This window comes from Oncorhynchus mykiss, chromosome 5 (assembly GCF_013265735.2).
Source record: "Oncorhynchus mykiss isolate Arlee chromosome 5, USDA_OmykA_1.1, whole genome shotgun sequence".
NCBI classification, from domain to species: Eukaryota; Metazoa; Chordata; class Actinopteri; order Salmoniformes; family Salmonidae; genus Oncorhynchus; species Oncorhynchus mykiss.
In genome coordinates, this window is record NC_048569.1 from 48,630,996 (window position 1) to 48,646,905 (window position 15,910).

The 15,910-nt window shown below is 43.6% G+C and overlaps 1 protein-coding gene across 5 annotated transcripts in view; it reads left to right on the forward strand.

Annotated features, from left to right (window-relative positions):
• Positions 1-10,673, forward strand: part of setd9 (SET domain containing 9) — a 31,928-nt gene extending 21,255 nt beyond the window's left edge. For all 5 annotated transcript variants that reach the window (XM_021603226.2, XM_036977746.1, XM_021603227.2 and 2 more), the window contains one exon: positions 10,213-10,673. In XM_021603226.2, the coding sequence (XP_021458901.2) occupies positions 10,213-10,300 (88 nt within the window). In that variant the 3' untranslated portion in view covers positions 10,301-10,673. The remainder of the gene's footprint in view (positions 1-10,212) is intronic.
• The last annotated feature ends 5,237 nt before the right edge of the window (positions 10,674-15,910 follow it).

Consider the following 15,910-nt stretch of genomic DNA (forward strand, 5'->3'; position numbering starts at 1 on the left):
ACTTTCATAACACTTTTCACAACACATTGTGTGCCCATAGGCCACTACTCTACCAAATATCTACAATACAAAATCCATTTGTACGTGTGTAGAGTGCGTGTGTAATCATGTGTATGCGTGTGAGTATCTGTGCCTGTCTCCGCTATTGCATAGGTCGGTATTTATTTTTATGATTCTACTGCTTGCATCAGTTACCTGATATAGAATAGAGTTCCATGTAGTCACTGTGCACCTCCCATAGTCTGTTCTGGACTGTTCTGGATTGTGAAGAGACCTCTGGTGGAATGTCTTGTGGGGTATGCATGTGTGTCCGAGCTGTGTGCTCGTAGTTTATATAGACAGCTTGGTGCATTCAGCATGTCAATACTTCTTAGACTTCATCACTACTTGTTTTTCTATCTCCTCTACTTTGAGCCCTGAGAGATTAACATGCATTGTGTTCATGTTAGCTCTCAATGTACATTTAAGGGCCAGCCGTCCTGCCCTGTTCTGAGCCAATTGTAATTTGTGGCACCTGACCACACGACTGGACAGCAGTTCATAGGGTTGTTAAGGCAAAGTAACACTTTATTAGGGACAGACTTCTCCCCATCTTAGTTACTGTTGCATCAACATGTTTTGACCATGACAGTTTACAATCCAGGGTTACTCCAAGCAGTTTAGTCTCCTCAACTTGCTCAATTTCAACATTATTTATTACAAGATTTAGTTGAGGTTTAGGGTTTAGTGGATGATTTGTCCCAAATACAATGCTTTTAGTTTTAGGACCAACTTATTTCTTGCCACCCATTCTAAAACTGACTGCGGCTCTAAGTGTTGCAGTAATTTCACTTGCTGTAGTAGCTTTACTCAAAGCCAGTGGCATGTCATTAGTAAAGACTTTTAAAAGTAAGGGACCTAGACAGCTGCCCTGGGGAATTCCTGATTATACACCCTCTGTGGTCTGTTAGACATACTGCCTGGTATGGCAACTGCTCTTACTCCGACCGCACGTTATCCAAGATGGCGTAGCAGTAGGACGTGTTGTCGTGTCCCTTGTATATATCGTTTGTTTTCGTTTCGTTTTCGTTTTTTTTCTTCACATATCTTTAAAACTTTTTGCTGAACCTCAACTTCTTCTAAATACTCTCCTGCAACCCGCCTCACCCAACGTAGCTTTTTTTCCTAAAGTATTTATATTTACTTCGGATCTGGAACCCCTCAACTGAAGCTAGCCAACTAACTACCAGCTTCAGCAAAACATTGCTAGCGGTCTTCAGCTAACCGGTCATCAGCTAACCTTTAGCTCGGAAAGCTCTCGCCAGTTCGAACAACGCGACTCTAACCAGAGCATAACGGACCTATTTATTATTTTATTTTTATTTTTCATCCCCGGATTCCCATCGCAAACGGAACATTTTGAGCTCCTGGGCTACAATATCCAGACCCACGACCGGTCCATTGATGTCACCGCATGAAGAGGAATAAACAGACTCCCCCCATCGCGACGTCCCCAAAGGCTAACTCTCTAGCCCTTGCTATCTCCTTGCTTGCAAATTCGGCCTGCTAACTGCTAGCTTGTTTAGCCCGGTCCGCTAACTGCTACCGTGTTTAGCACCGTCTACTAACTGTTAGCTTGTTAGCACAGGCCTGCTAACCATCTGAATCGCCGCGTCCCAAACACTCACTGAACCCATATTTACTTTCTATCCCTTTTCGATTTTTAATTTGTTTATACCTTCCGGTAACCTGCCTCACCCAATGTGATACGGAACCGCTATTATCTTTACATTTTTAGAACACACTCAAGAACCTTCAGAAGCTAACCAGCTAACTGGCTACAAGCTATTTAGTCATTGTTAGTTTTCTAACCTGGATAACACTCGCCAGTCCAGCTTCCCTGCCCCATCCACCGCTGCCCCTTGGACACTGATCACTTGGCTACATAGCTGATGCATGCTGGACTGTCCATTAATTCACGGTAATCCATTCTGCTTGTTTATGTTTTATCTGTCGGCCCCAGCCGCACTTAGGCTCTGTGTGTAGTTAATCCGACCCTCTCTGCCTAATCAATCGCCATTCTACCTGCTGTTGTTGTGCTAGCTGATTAGCTGTTGTTGTCTCACCTACTGTTTTAGCTAGCTCTCCCAATTCAACACCTGTGATTACTGTATGCCTTGCTGTATGTCTCTCTCAAATGTCAATATGCCTTGTATACTGTTGTGCAGGTTAGTTATCATTGTTTTAGTTTACAATGGAGCCCCTAGTTCCACTCTTTATACCCCTGATACCTCCTTTGTCCCACCCCCCACACATGCGGTGACCTCACCCATTACAACCAGCATGTCCAGAGATACAACCTCTCTCATCATCACCCAGTGCCTGGGCTTACCTCCGCTGTACCCGCACCCCACCATACCCCTGTTTGCGCATTATGCCCTGAATATATTCTACCATGCCCAGAAACCTGCTCCTCTTATTCTCTGTCCCCAACGCCCTAGGCGACCAGTTTTGATAGCCTTCAGCCGCACCCTCATACTACTCCTTCTCTGTTCCGCGGGTGATGTGGAGGTAAACCCAGGCCCTGCATGTCCCCAGGCACCCTCATTTGTTGACTTCTGTGATCGAAAAAGCCTTGGTTTCATGTCAACATCAGAAGCCTCCTCCCTAAGTGTGTCTTACTCACTGCTCTAGCACACTCTGCTAACCCTGATGTCCTTGCCGTGTCTGAATCCTGGCTCAGGAAGGGCAACAAAAATTCTGAGATTTCCATACCCAACTATAACATCTTCCGTCAAGATAGAACTGCCAAAGGGGGAGGAGTTGCAGTCTACTGCAGAGATAGCCTGCAAAGTAATGTCATACTCTCCAGGTCCATACCCAAACAGTTCGAACTACTAATTTTGAAAATTACTCTCTCCAGAAATAAGTCTCTCACTGTTGCCGCCTGCTACCGACCCCCCTCAGCTCCCAGCTGTGCCCTGGACACCATTTGTGAATTGATCGCCCCCCATCTAGCTTCAGAGTTTGTTCTGTTAGGTGACCTAAACTGGGATATGCTTAACACCCCGGCAGTCCTACAATCTAAGCTAGATGCCCTCAATCTCACTCAAATCATCAAGGAACCCACCAGGTACAACCCTAACTCTGTAAACAAGGGCACCCTCATTGACGTCATCCTGACCAACTGGCCCTCCAAATACACCTCCGCTGTCTACAACCAGGATCTCAGCGATCACTGCCTCATTGCCTGTATCCGCTACGGAGCCGCAGTCAAACGACCACCCCTCATCACTGTCAAACGCTCCCTAAAACACTTCTGTGAGCAGGCCTTTCTAATCGACCTGGCCCGGGTATCCTGGAAGGACATTGACCTCATCCCGTCAGTTGAGGATGCCTGGTCTTTCTTTAAAAGTAACTTCCTCACCATTTTAGATAAGCATGCTCCGTTCAAAAAATGCAGAACTAAGAACAGATATAGCCCCTGGTTCACTCCAGACCTGACTGCCCTCGACCAGCACAAAAACATCCTGTGGCGGACTGCGCTAACATCGAATAGTCCCCGCGATATGCAACTGTTCAGGGAAGTCAGGAACCAATACACACAGTCAGTCAGGAAAGCTAAAGCCAACTTCTTCAGGCAGAAGTTTGCATCCTGTAGCTCCAACTCCAAAAAGTTCTGGGACACTGTGAAGTCCATGGAGAACAAGAGCACCTCCTCCCAGCTGCCCACTGCACTGAGACTAGGTAACATGGTCACCACCGATAAATCCATGATTATCGAAAACTTCAACAAGCATTTCTCAACGGCTGGCCATGCCTTCCGCCTGGCTACTCCAACCTCGGACAACAGCTCCCCCCCCCCCGCAGCTACTCGCCCAAGCCTCTCCAGGTTCTCCTTTACCCAAATCCAGATAGCAGATGTCCTGAAAGAGCTGCAAAACCTGGACCCGTACAAATCAGCTGGGCTGGACAATCTGGACCCTCTATTCCTGAAACTATCCGCCGCCATTGTCGCAACCCCTATTACCAGCCTGTTCAACCTCTCTTTCATATCGTCTGAGATCCCCAAGGATTGGAAAGCTGCCGCAGTCATCCCCCTCTTCAAAGGGGGCGACACCCTGGACCCAAACTGTTACAGACCTATATCCATCCTGCCCTGCCTATCTAAGGTCTTCGAAAGCCAAGTCAACAAACAGGTCACTGACCATCTTGAATCCCACCGTACCTTCTCCGCTGTGCAATCTGGTTTCCGAGCCGGTCACGGGTGTACCTCAGCCACGCTCAAGGTACTAAACGATATCATAACAGCCATCGATAAAAGACAGTACTGTGCAGCCGTCTTCATAGACCTTGCCAAGGCTTTCGACTCTGTCAATCACCGTATTCTTATCGGCAGACTCAGTAGCCTCGGTTTTTCGGATGACTGCCTTGCCTGGTTCACCAATTACTTTGCAGACAGAGTTCAGTGTGTCAAATCGGAGGGCATGCTGTCCGGTCCTCTGGCAGTCTCTATGGGGGTGCCACAGGGTTCAATTCTCGGGCCGACTCTTTTCTCTGTATATATCAATGATGTTTCTCATGCTGCGGGCGATTCCCTGATCCACCTCTACGCAGACGACACCATTCTATATACTTCCGGCCCGTCCTTGGACACTGTGCTATCTAACCTCCAAACCAGCTTCAATGCCATACAGCACTCCTTCCGTGGCCTCCAATTGCTCTTAAACGCTAGTAAAACCAAATGCATGCTTTTCAACCGTTCGCTGCCTGCACCCGCACGCCTGACCAGCATCACCACCCTGGATGGTTCCGACCTTGAATATGTGGACATCTATAAGTACCTAGGTGTCTGGCTAGACTCTAAACTCTCCTTCCAGACCCATATCAAACATCTCCAATCGAAAATCAAATCAAGAGTCGGCTTTCTATTCCGCAACAAAGCCTCCTTCACTCACGCCGCCAAACTTACCCTAGTAAAACTGACTATCCTACCGATCCTCGACTTCGGCGATGTCATCTACAAAATTGCTTCCAACACTCTACTCAGCAAACTGGATGCAGTTTATCACAGTGCCATCCGTTTTGTCACTAAAGCACCTTATACCACCCACCACTGCGACTTGTATGCTCTAGTCGGCTGGCCCTCGCTACATATTCGTCGCCAGACCCACTGGCTCCAGGTCATCTACAAGTCCATGCTAGGTAAAGCTCCGCCTTATCTCAGTTCACTGGTTACGATGGCAACACCCATCCGTAGCACGCGCTCCAGCAGGTGTATCTCACTGATCATCCCTAAAGCCAACACCTCATTTGGCCGCCTTTCGTTCCAGTTCTCTGCTGCCTGTGACTGGAACGAATTGCAAAAATCGCTGAAGTTGGAGACTTTTATCTCCCTCACCAACTTCAAACATCTGCTATCTGAGCAGCTAACCGATCGCTGCAGCTGTACATAGTCTATTGGTAAATAGCCCACCCATTTTCACCTACCTCATCCCCATACTGTTTTTATTTATTTATTTTTATTTTTCTGCTCTTTTGCACACCAATATCTCTACCTGTACATAACCATCTGATCATTTATCACTCCAGTGTTAATCTGCATAATTGTAATTATTTGCCTACCTTCTCATGCCTTTTGCACACAATGTATATATAGACTCCCCTTTTTTCTACTGTGTTATTGACTTGTTAATTGTTTACTCCATGTGTAACTCTGTGTTGTCTGTTCACACTGCTATGCCTTATCTTGGCCAGGTCGCAGTTGCAAATGAGAACTTGTTCTCAACTAGCCTACCTGGTTAAATAAAGGTGAAATAAAAAAAAAAAATTTAAAAAAAAGGCACTGCTGAGGGTACTGCGTATGGCCCAGTACATCACCGGGGCCGAACTTCCTGCCAGCCAGGACCTCTCTAGCAGGCAGTGTCAGAGGAAGGCCCTAAAAATTGTCAAAGACTCCAGCCATCCTAGTCATAGACTGTTCTCTCTGCTACCGCTCTGCAAGTGGTACCGAAGCGCCAAGTCTAGGTCCAAGAGGCTTCTAAACAACTTCTACCCCCAAGCCATAAGACTCCTGAACATCTAAACAAATGGCTATCCCAGACTATTTGCATTGCCCCCCCCCCCCCCCCTTTTACGCAGCTGCTACTCTCTTATCTATGCATAGTCACTTTAATAACTCTACCTACTTGTACATATTACCTCGACTAACCGGTGCCCCCACACATTGAATCTGTACCGGCACCCCTGCTGCTCTTCAATTATTTGTTCATTTTATTTGTTACTTTTCTTTAGATATTTTTCTTAACCGCTTTCTTGGTTAAGGGCTTTGAACTGTAAGGCATACACCGGTTGTATTTGGCGCATGTGACAAATACAATTTAATTTGATTTGACATGTAACTTTTTATCCACAATATAGCAGTGGGTGTAAAGCCATAACGCATCCATTTTTACAGTGGCACTATGATCGATAATGTCAAAGGCCGCACTAAAGTCTAACAAAACATTTCTCTCAGCCAATCATCAGTCATTTGTGTAAGTGCCGTGCTTGTTGAATGTCCTTCCCTATAAGCATACTGAAAGTCTTGCCAGTTTACTGTTAAATAGCATTGTATCTGGTCAAACACATTTTTTTCCAATAGTTAGTTATAGGCTCGACAGGGATTTACCATTCTTGGGTAGCAGATTGACTTTTGCTTCCCTCCAGGCTTGAGAGCACACACTTTTTTTGTGGGCTTAGATTGAAGATATGGCAAATAGGAGTGGCAATATCGTCAACTACTAACCTCAGTTATCTACACTCACTTTTCAGAATTCAAAATTACAATGCTTGTCTTTCATAATTTGGTCAGTTATACTTGGATGTGTAGTGTCGGCGTTTGTTGCTGGCATGTCATGCCTAAGTTTGCTAATCTTGCCGATGGGAAAAAAAATCATTAAAGAAGTAGGCAATATCACTGGGTTTGTGATGAATGAGCCATCTGATTCAATGAATGATGGAGCTGAGTTTGACTTTTTGTCCCAAATTTAATTTAAGGTGCTCGAAAATGTGTTACTATCATTCTTTATACAATTTCTTTGTTTCATAGTATAGTTTCTTCTCTTTGTTCAGTTTAGTCACATTATTTCTCAATTTGCAGTACATTTGCCAATTGGTTGTGCAGCCAGACTTATTTGCCATTCATTTTGCCTCATCCCTCTCAACCATACTATTTTTCAATTCCTCTTCAATCTGCGGGGATTTACGTTTTTACAGTAATTTACTTAATGTGTTGATGCTTATTAGTGACTGGAATAGTCAACTTCATAAATGTGTCAAGTGCAGCGTCTGGTTGCTCCTCATTACACACCACAGACCAGCAAATATTCCTTACATCATCACAAAACTTATTGTATGACCTCATATACACTATATTAGGCCCAGCCTTTGGTACTTTGGTTTTCCTAGATATGGCTACTATATTGTGATCACTACATCCAATGGATTTGTAAAGCAAATTTCTGCAGCATTAGTAAAGATGTGACCAATACATGATTTCAATCCTGTGCTGTTTGTATATACCCTGGTAGGTTGACTGATAACCTGAACCAGGTTGCAGGCACTGGTTAGTTTGAAGCTTTCTCTTGATTGGGCAGCTTGATGAAAGCCAGTCAATATTAAGGTCACCCAGAAAATATACCTCTCTGTTGATATCACATACATTATCAAGAATTTCATACATATTTTTCCAGATACTGACTGTTAGCACTTGGTCTATAGCAGCTTCCCACAATAATAGGCTTCCTGTGAGGCAGGTGAACCTGTAGCCATACTATTTCAAAAGTATTTAACATGAGATCTGCTCTAAGCTTCACAGAATGCGGCTCTGAATATAGACTTCATCATGCCCCCATTGGCATTTGTCTTTTCTTTATGTATTTCTACCAGTGTATTATCTAAGTGTGTTTCAGAGAGTCAGAATATAAATGTAATATGTTACTAACAAGTTATTGATTTCATGAACCTTGTTTCTTAGGCTACATATGTTAAAGTGGGGTATTTTTAGCACTTTTCTGGGGTGCTTGATTTTTGTTAATCGCTTTACTGGGAAACTTAGACTTGACTATGTTATTCATGTTTGAGCTCATAGTACAGAGTGAGAAAAACAGTGGACTTCCTACTAGGGCACACTGCCTCAGTGCTAACAGTATAACTCTGGTTCATAGGCACATGATTGCTGTATACAATAGTTAGTTATAGGCTCGACAGAGGCATTCAGGGGAGTTAGAGGGACATAAATGAGATTACTTACATTGTGAATGCCAACACCCCTGGGATAATGTAAATCTGCTGCAGCATTACGACAAGTCGGCTACACAATGGCAGGGATTATCTGAGTTGGGCTTGGGTCATTGATAAATCATTGTCTCAATGCAGCCTTGAAATTCGTGGACAGAGTTCAGGAGCCAACATGACGCTGTCAGCACCCAGCAGCTGTCGTAGAACAGTTGGAAGCTGCCTTGTAACGTCCTGTACTCGTGCTCCAAGGTTTTTGCCCCAGGAACCAAGATGTTTCTTACCATAGAGCTGCCGATGACGACAGCTGGTGCAACGGCTGATAAGGTCCGGCCGTTCTTTCGCCTCGAGTGATTTCGCAAACCCCTCAAGGACCAAAGGGTGGTGGGACCCGATGGACCTGAGACAGCTGTAGTATCCATTGTGGATGATGAATGGGCCAGACTCTTAGTCTCACTGTCCCATGAGGGGGGGAAGCTCTGAAGATCTGAACCCGAGGTAGACTTCCATGGTGAGTGACATATCTCCACGGCTGGGAGGTAGGATCGTGAACAGGAATGTCGACTAAGTCACCAGACACATCCTCCTAAATCCATTCTCCAGAGAAGGCAGAGACTCCTCCGGGGAGGGATTCCTGCAGAGAACCGGCCAGTCGGCTGTGGCGAGCCAACACTTTGACTAGGTACGGCGAGTTGAGTTAGGTCACAGTAGTTGTTAGTCTATTGAACTACATTCTAGTACTTTGTGGCAGCCACAGCTGGGCCTTACCTTTTTTTCAAGGGAATTGTTGGGACCGGCAAGTAGTACAGACATCTAGCTCTATGATATAGAACTGGAATTACATACCCAGTAACTATCGATTTCAGGCTGATGGGGGGGGGGGGGGGGGGGGGGGGCGAGTGTCTAGAAACCTTAGCTTGTCTGTTATTCCAGTGAAAGTGGCCAAACTAACAAATTCCTTCCCTTGGCCAATCCAGTGTTGTGACTGGCTATTATTTGGCCTGTAACCCATTGTGTGATTGGTTGAGCCTTCTTGTTTGTGTGCCTTCAAACAGATGCACTGCAGAGCCGTCTGTTTAGCTCAGACTAAGGTTTAGCTTGGTAGCCTGCTTGAGCAGTAACCTCCAAATAAATTCAAATAGGCATACTATACCTTGAGTTGAGTGGAATCTACACGCTAGAGTAAGTTAGCTAATTACTTCTTAGCCAGCAACATTCATCTGTAAAACGAAAACCAGACAGTCAGCTCTAGCAAACACCATAAAATGAGTCCACTAATTGAAGGCAGGATCCAATATTTAGTGTATTAAGCCCAAGGACACAGCACAAATGGGGATTTTGAATTATATGTCCAAAATAATAGAAACTGACATGAATATGATAAACCAGCTAAACATGTCAGAATCTGCTTTATTTTCCCAGTACATTTGCATGTACAGGAATTTGACTCTGAAATGGTACTGTGACAACAAACAGACAAAATATATAGATGCAGAATTTCCACCCAGCATGCTTCTTTGCCCTGGAGTCGTGCAGGACCTTGGAGTGCAGGTGTTAGCCAATGTCCATCTCAGCAGACCGGACAATCCATTGCAGTGATTCAGGAGGTGAGGATGGACTGATGGTTGTTTAGAACTGAATCAGCACACACAGCATTCATGCAGCAATTCAGTTCTGCTCACTCAGTCACACTTGCAAACTCTCAAGTTTAATTTGCATTCACCACGCTGGCCTGTGGGACCTGTCCTCTTCTCACTCTACCACTTTTCTTCTTTCTCGACTCGTATTTGCTCACGCAATGTTTAATCTTGGTCGCATGGTCTATCTCACGCCCAATCGACGTTTGAATCGGCTGCGACTCTTTACATAGCCACATCTGGACAAGCACTGGCTCAGCTTGCATTGGCCAAAGCAAGTCTTAACTAGAGTGACAACAGCTTCTCTCTTGTCCTCCAGGCCTTTACGATGTGTGGTCCTTGTAGCATTAAGAGACATCTGTCCAGGGGAGGAACTATTTTCGAACTACTTCACTATCGTGCATTAGGTCTCATTTTAAAACCGGTACTACTCGAACTTGTTCAAGAAGAAACACTTGGCTAAAGTGTGCCTTAGTGCACACAACCCAGGTCTAAGATGTTTGAACACGTAAGATTATGAGAAGTACTTATTCAACTAGTCAAGTGAAAGCCCCTCTGAAGAACTGTGGCCAGATGATTCTGTGTAGCCTATGAGGGAAGGACAATGAAAGAGACTGAAGCAAGAATGGAGAACATGAAACTGAGAAGACCATATTCATAAGAACATTTTCCTTTATTTCTGCATCTGTACACATGATACGTCTGGAACAAAATATAAAATATTCAACGAAAGAGTATATAGTTTTATGAACAATAAACTTTACTTTTGAATTATGAGATTAAATCCTGTCTAGTCTACTTTACACTATAGTCTTAACCCCAATTGAACGGTCAACCTTCACAACTTTACTGTGGTAAGTCAAATACACTATATTTACAAAAAGTATGTGGACAAATGAGTGGATTCAACTTTTTCAGCCACACCCGTTGCGGAAAGGTGTATAAAATTGAGCACACAGCCATGCATTCTCCATAGACAAACATTGGCAGTAGAATGGCCTTACTGAAGAGCTCAGTGACTTTCAACGTGGAACCGTCATAGGATGCTACCTTTCCAACAAGGCAGTGCGTAAAATTTCTGCTCTGCTAGAGCTGCCACGGTCAACTATAAGTGCTGTTATTATGAAGTGGAAACGTCTAGGAGCAATAACTGCTCAGCAGCGAAGTAGTAGGTCACGCAAGCTCACAGAACTGCACTGCTGAAGCGCGTAAAAAATTCTGTCCTCGGTTGCAACACTCCCTACCGAGTTCTGGAAGCAACTTCAGCACAATAACTGTTAGTTGGGAGCTTCATGAAAGGGGTTTTCATGGCCGAGCAGCCGCTGACAAGCCTAAGATCACCATGCGCATTGCCAAGCGTCGGCTGGAGTGGTGTAAAGCTTGCCGCCATTGGACTCTCGGGAGCAGTGGAAACGCCACCTGACACAATGCATAGTGCCAACTGTAAAGTTTGGTAGCAAGTCCCCACAGCAATGTTCTAACATCTAGTGGAAAGCCTTCCCAGAAGAGTGGAGGCTATTATAGCAGCAAAGGGACCAACTCCATATTAATAACCATGATTTTGGTTATTAACACCATGGTTATTAACACCATGAGATGTTCGACAAGCAGGTGTCCACATACTTTTGGTCATGTAGTGTATTACAAAGGACTCACATTTTTCTGTACAGACGGAGGGAGAGGTCAAATATACACATTGAAGAAAAATGGTTACCACTAAATACTCTTTAACCTTTTACTTTAAATACAACCCTACATTTTGTTTTTCTAAAGCTCTGCAAAAAAAAGTGTTTGCTCCTCCAGAGTAGGGAGAAAATAACTGCACAACCTGTTACCCAATTGAGCATGTTTTTGTATGTCAAAATCAATGGTATAAATGCACTGAGTATACAAAACATTAAGGACACCTGCTCTTTCCATGACAGACTGACCCGGTGAAAGCTATGATCCTTTGTAAGCATTTCACTGTAAGGTGTATTCAGCGCATGTGACAAATAAAATGCTATTTTATTTTATTGATTGACAAATATTAATTTTCAAAGTCTGCTGCCTCAGTTTGTATGATGTCAATTTGCATATACTCCAGAATGTTATGAAGAGTGATCAGATGAATTGCAATTAATTGCAAAGTCCCTCTTTGCCATGCAAATGAACTGAATCCCAAAGCCCTGCCACAAAAGGACCAGCTGACGTCAGTGATTCTCTCGTTAACACAGGTGTGAGTGTTGACGAGGACAAGGCTGGAGATCACTCTGTCATGCTGATTGAGTTTGAATAACAGACTGGAAGCTTCAAAAGGAGGGTGGTGCTTGGAATCATTGTTCTTCCTCTGTCATCCATGGTTGCCTGCAAGGAAACACGTGCCTTCATCATTGCTTTGCACAGGCTTCACAGGCAAGGATATTGCTGCCAGTAAGATTGCACCTAAATCAACCATTTATCGGATCATCAAGAACTTCAAGGAGAGCGGTTCAATTGTTGTGAAGAAGGCTTCAGGGCACCCAAGAAAGTCCAGCAAGCACCAGGACCGTCTCCTAAAATTGTTTCAGCTGCGGGATCAGGGCACCACCAGTACAGAGCTTGCTCAGGAATGGCAGCAGGCAGGTGTGAGTGCATCTGGACGCACAGTGAGACGAAGACTTTTGGAGGATGGCCTGGTGTCAAGAAGGGCAGCAAAGAAGCCACTTCTCTCCAGGAAAAACATCAGGGACAGACTGATATTCTGCAAGAGGTACAGGGATTGGACTTCTGAGGACTGGGGTAAAGTCATTTTCTCTGAATCCCCTTTCCGATTGTTTGGGGCATCCGGAAAAAAGCTTGTCCCTACCATCAGTCCTGTGTCATGCCAACAGTAAAGCATCCTGAGACCATTCATGTGTGGGGTTGCTTCTCAGCCAAGGGAGTGGGCTCACTCACAATTTTGCCTAAGAACAAAGCCATGAGTAAAGAATAGTACCAACACATCCTCCGAGAACAACTTCACCCAACCATCCAGGAACAGTTTGGTGACGAACAATGCCTTTTCCAGCATGAAGGAGCACCTTGCCATAAGGCAAAAGTGGCTCTGGGAACAAAACATCTATATTTTAGGTCCATGGCCAGGAAACTCCCCAGACCTTTTAATCCCATTGAGAACTTGTGGTTAATCCTCAAGAGGCGGGCGTACAAACAAAAAACACATTTTGACAAACTCCAAGCATTGATTATGCAAGAATGGGCTGCCATCAGTCAGGATGTGGCCCAGAAGTTAATTGACAGCATGCCATGGCGGATTGCGGAGGTCTTGAAAAAGAAGGGTCAACACTGTAAATATCGACTCTTTGCATCAACTTCATGTAATTGTCATTAATAGCCTTTGACACAGTAATTATACTTCAGTATTTCATAGTAACCTCTGACAAAAATATCTAAAGACACTGAGGCAGACTTTATTAATTTATTTGTTAAAATTGTCATTCTCAACTTTTAGCCACGACTGTATGTGTGCCACAAATGGGCAAGACAAAATATTTAAGTGCCTGTATGGTAGTAGTTGCCAGGCGCACCGGTTTATGGCAAGAACTGCAACACTGCTGGGCTTTCCTGTGTGTAACAAGAATGGTCCACCACCCAAAGGACATCCATCCAACTTGACAACTGTGGGAAGCATTGGAGTCAACATCGGCCAGCATTCCTGTGGAACGATTTTGCGTTCTGAGGGCAAGTAGTGGGGGGTGCAACTGAATATTAGGACCGTATTCCTAATGTTTGGTATACTCTGTGTATACATCCTTCAAGTAAGTACATCAGGGAAAAACAATCAGTTACAAATTAATGGAAAGACCATGGGGAGGTACAAAAACAAACACTCAAAAGTGACTTTCCTGCAAAGTCCACCCTCATCCTCACTCAAATCATTAAACATGCCTGTATTCACACAACTGGATGTCAACCAACACAGCAACAAGTCGTAATCCTAGACAGGCCAAACATTCAGTTCAAACAAACTGTTTTTTCCTGTAGGTTGTGATACTAAGCACTTCAATGACATTCGCTTCCCTCAACACGTTAAATAGACAAGCAAAGACTAAAGGCTGTCTAGTACATTTTAATACTGCATACACCACTACTGCCATAGTTCCATAGCTAGCTCCCTAAGGACTTATCGCACACTGCTAGTTATATTTATGAGACAGTGAAATGACCCCAAGTACAGTCTGGGCACTGTACAGCGCAGGTCTATCAGATGCTCTTCAAAATACATAAATAATAGAAAAATGACAGTGGTTTAATACGGTTTATGCATCAAATAGCTTTGATGAGTACTCGTCTGTGGGACTGTGTATATAGAATTTCCACGACAGTAGACTGAGGGTTACAATTCCACGGAGAGGAAGGTTTACATACATCTTAACACATTTAGAAATTATTGCCTTGTAAAGAGGGAAGCAACACAGTACATTTGACTTCCAATAGAGTACCACATTAGGAGTCATAATGCCCATAAAACCTAGAGGTCAAACAGGGAAAGGGTTCCAATTGTTTTCCACCATTCATTTTTCCCCATAGGGGATTTTTAGAAACACTTAATAAGTGCTGTGTTTCGTGTTGGCTTACCCTCGCGTGACATTTTGATAACCGTGTAATTCTCTAGGACAAGGTGACATCAGTATATTAGCCTTTTTTTTCCTCCCCAAAATTAAATGCTAATTAGCTGTTAAAGAACTACAAATGCCATGATGATCTTGACAAGACTGCAGAATCGAGGTAAAGGTAAGAATCTCTGGATTAACTATCCAATGTTGGCTAAATGTAGTTTCATTAATTGGCTGCATTTCTTTAAAATTTGACAATTATGTGAATCGTCTTGTGCAAGTTTTAAATTGACACAATACCTTTTAGCAAAGGTGTCAGCTAGAGATGATGTGAAGGAGCTTGCATGGATGTAGTTTTGCATGTCTACTTTGATGCTAATTAGCATTCAAATCAGTAAATAGAGCTGAATATATTGATGTCACCTTGTCAGAGTGATTTACATGGCTATCAAAATGACACGCCAGGGTTAACCTACATGAAACAGACCTTATTTTAAGTGTTTCTAAAATCCCCTATGAGAAAAATGAAATGGTGGGAAACAATTTGAACAATTTCCCTGTTTGACCTCTGGGTTTTATGGGTATTATGACACCTCCACTGTGGGGCTCTATAGGGTTCAAGGGTGAGCACAGACAAAGCCCATAGTGATTAAGTCAAAGGAAAAGAGGATACAACTAAATCTGGTTTTACGCATTATGGGCTGGTTAATAAATTGCGTGTGTGGTAAATCAGGAAACGTTGGGAGCCCTAGATATGTTTGCACTTCAGCCAACCATAACTTCCGAACCAGCCTCTATAATTTCAATTGAAAACAAGTCAAACCTTTGCTAATAACCTCAAACACTCACACAGAGTTGCTCATCATTTTCAGATACACTTAATGCACTTCAAGTACTCAAAACCACCGACATTATCACGTCCATTCCAAGTGAGTTCAAATTATGCATAGATAAATGAAGTTGACTGAACGCTGGCCAACAGCACATCTTGACACACAGGTACAGATGGGGCAGAGGAGTAGAGACATTCACAGCAGCATTGTAAACCCCCAGGATTTGCATAATTGATGTTTAAGAGTGGGGGAATTCAACTCCCAAACAAGTCTTTTCACTACTTATGAAAAGTATAGCTTGCTGGATAAAAGATACATGCATTGTTTTAACTTAAAAATAACAATGTCAAACATAACTGTACTATAGCGCATTTAAAACTAAACAGCTGAATGTGCCCACGTCTGCTTACAAAGCATTTTCAGATGAACAAAGAATCTTATGTTGAGGACCATGTTGCAGTCCAATGTTTATAAATACCCAGGCCACCCAAGCTAGCCAACTGAAATTGGGAAAACATTTATCAAATGTAAATAAAACCAAAACTTAATTGATATTTTCATCTAATGAAATTCTGGGAAGGAGAGAAAAAATATTTTAAAAACAAGCCAA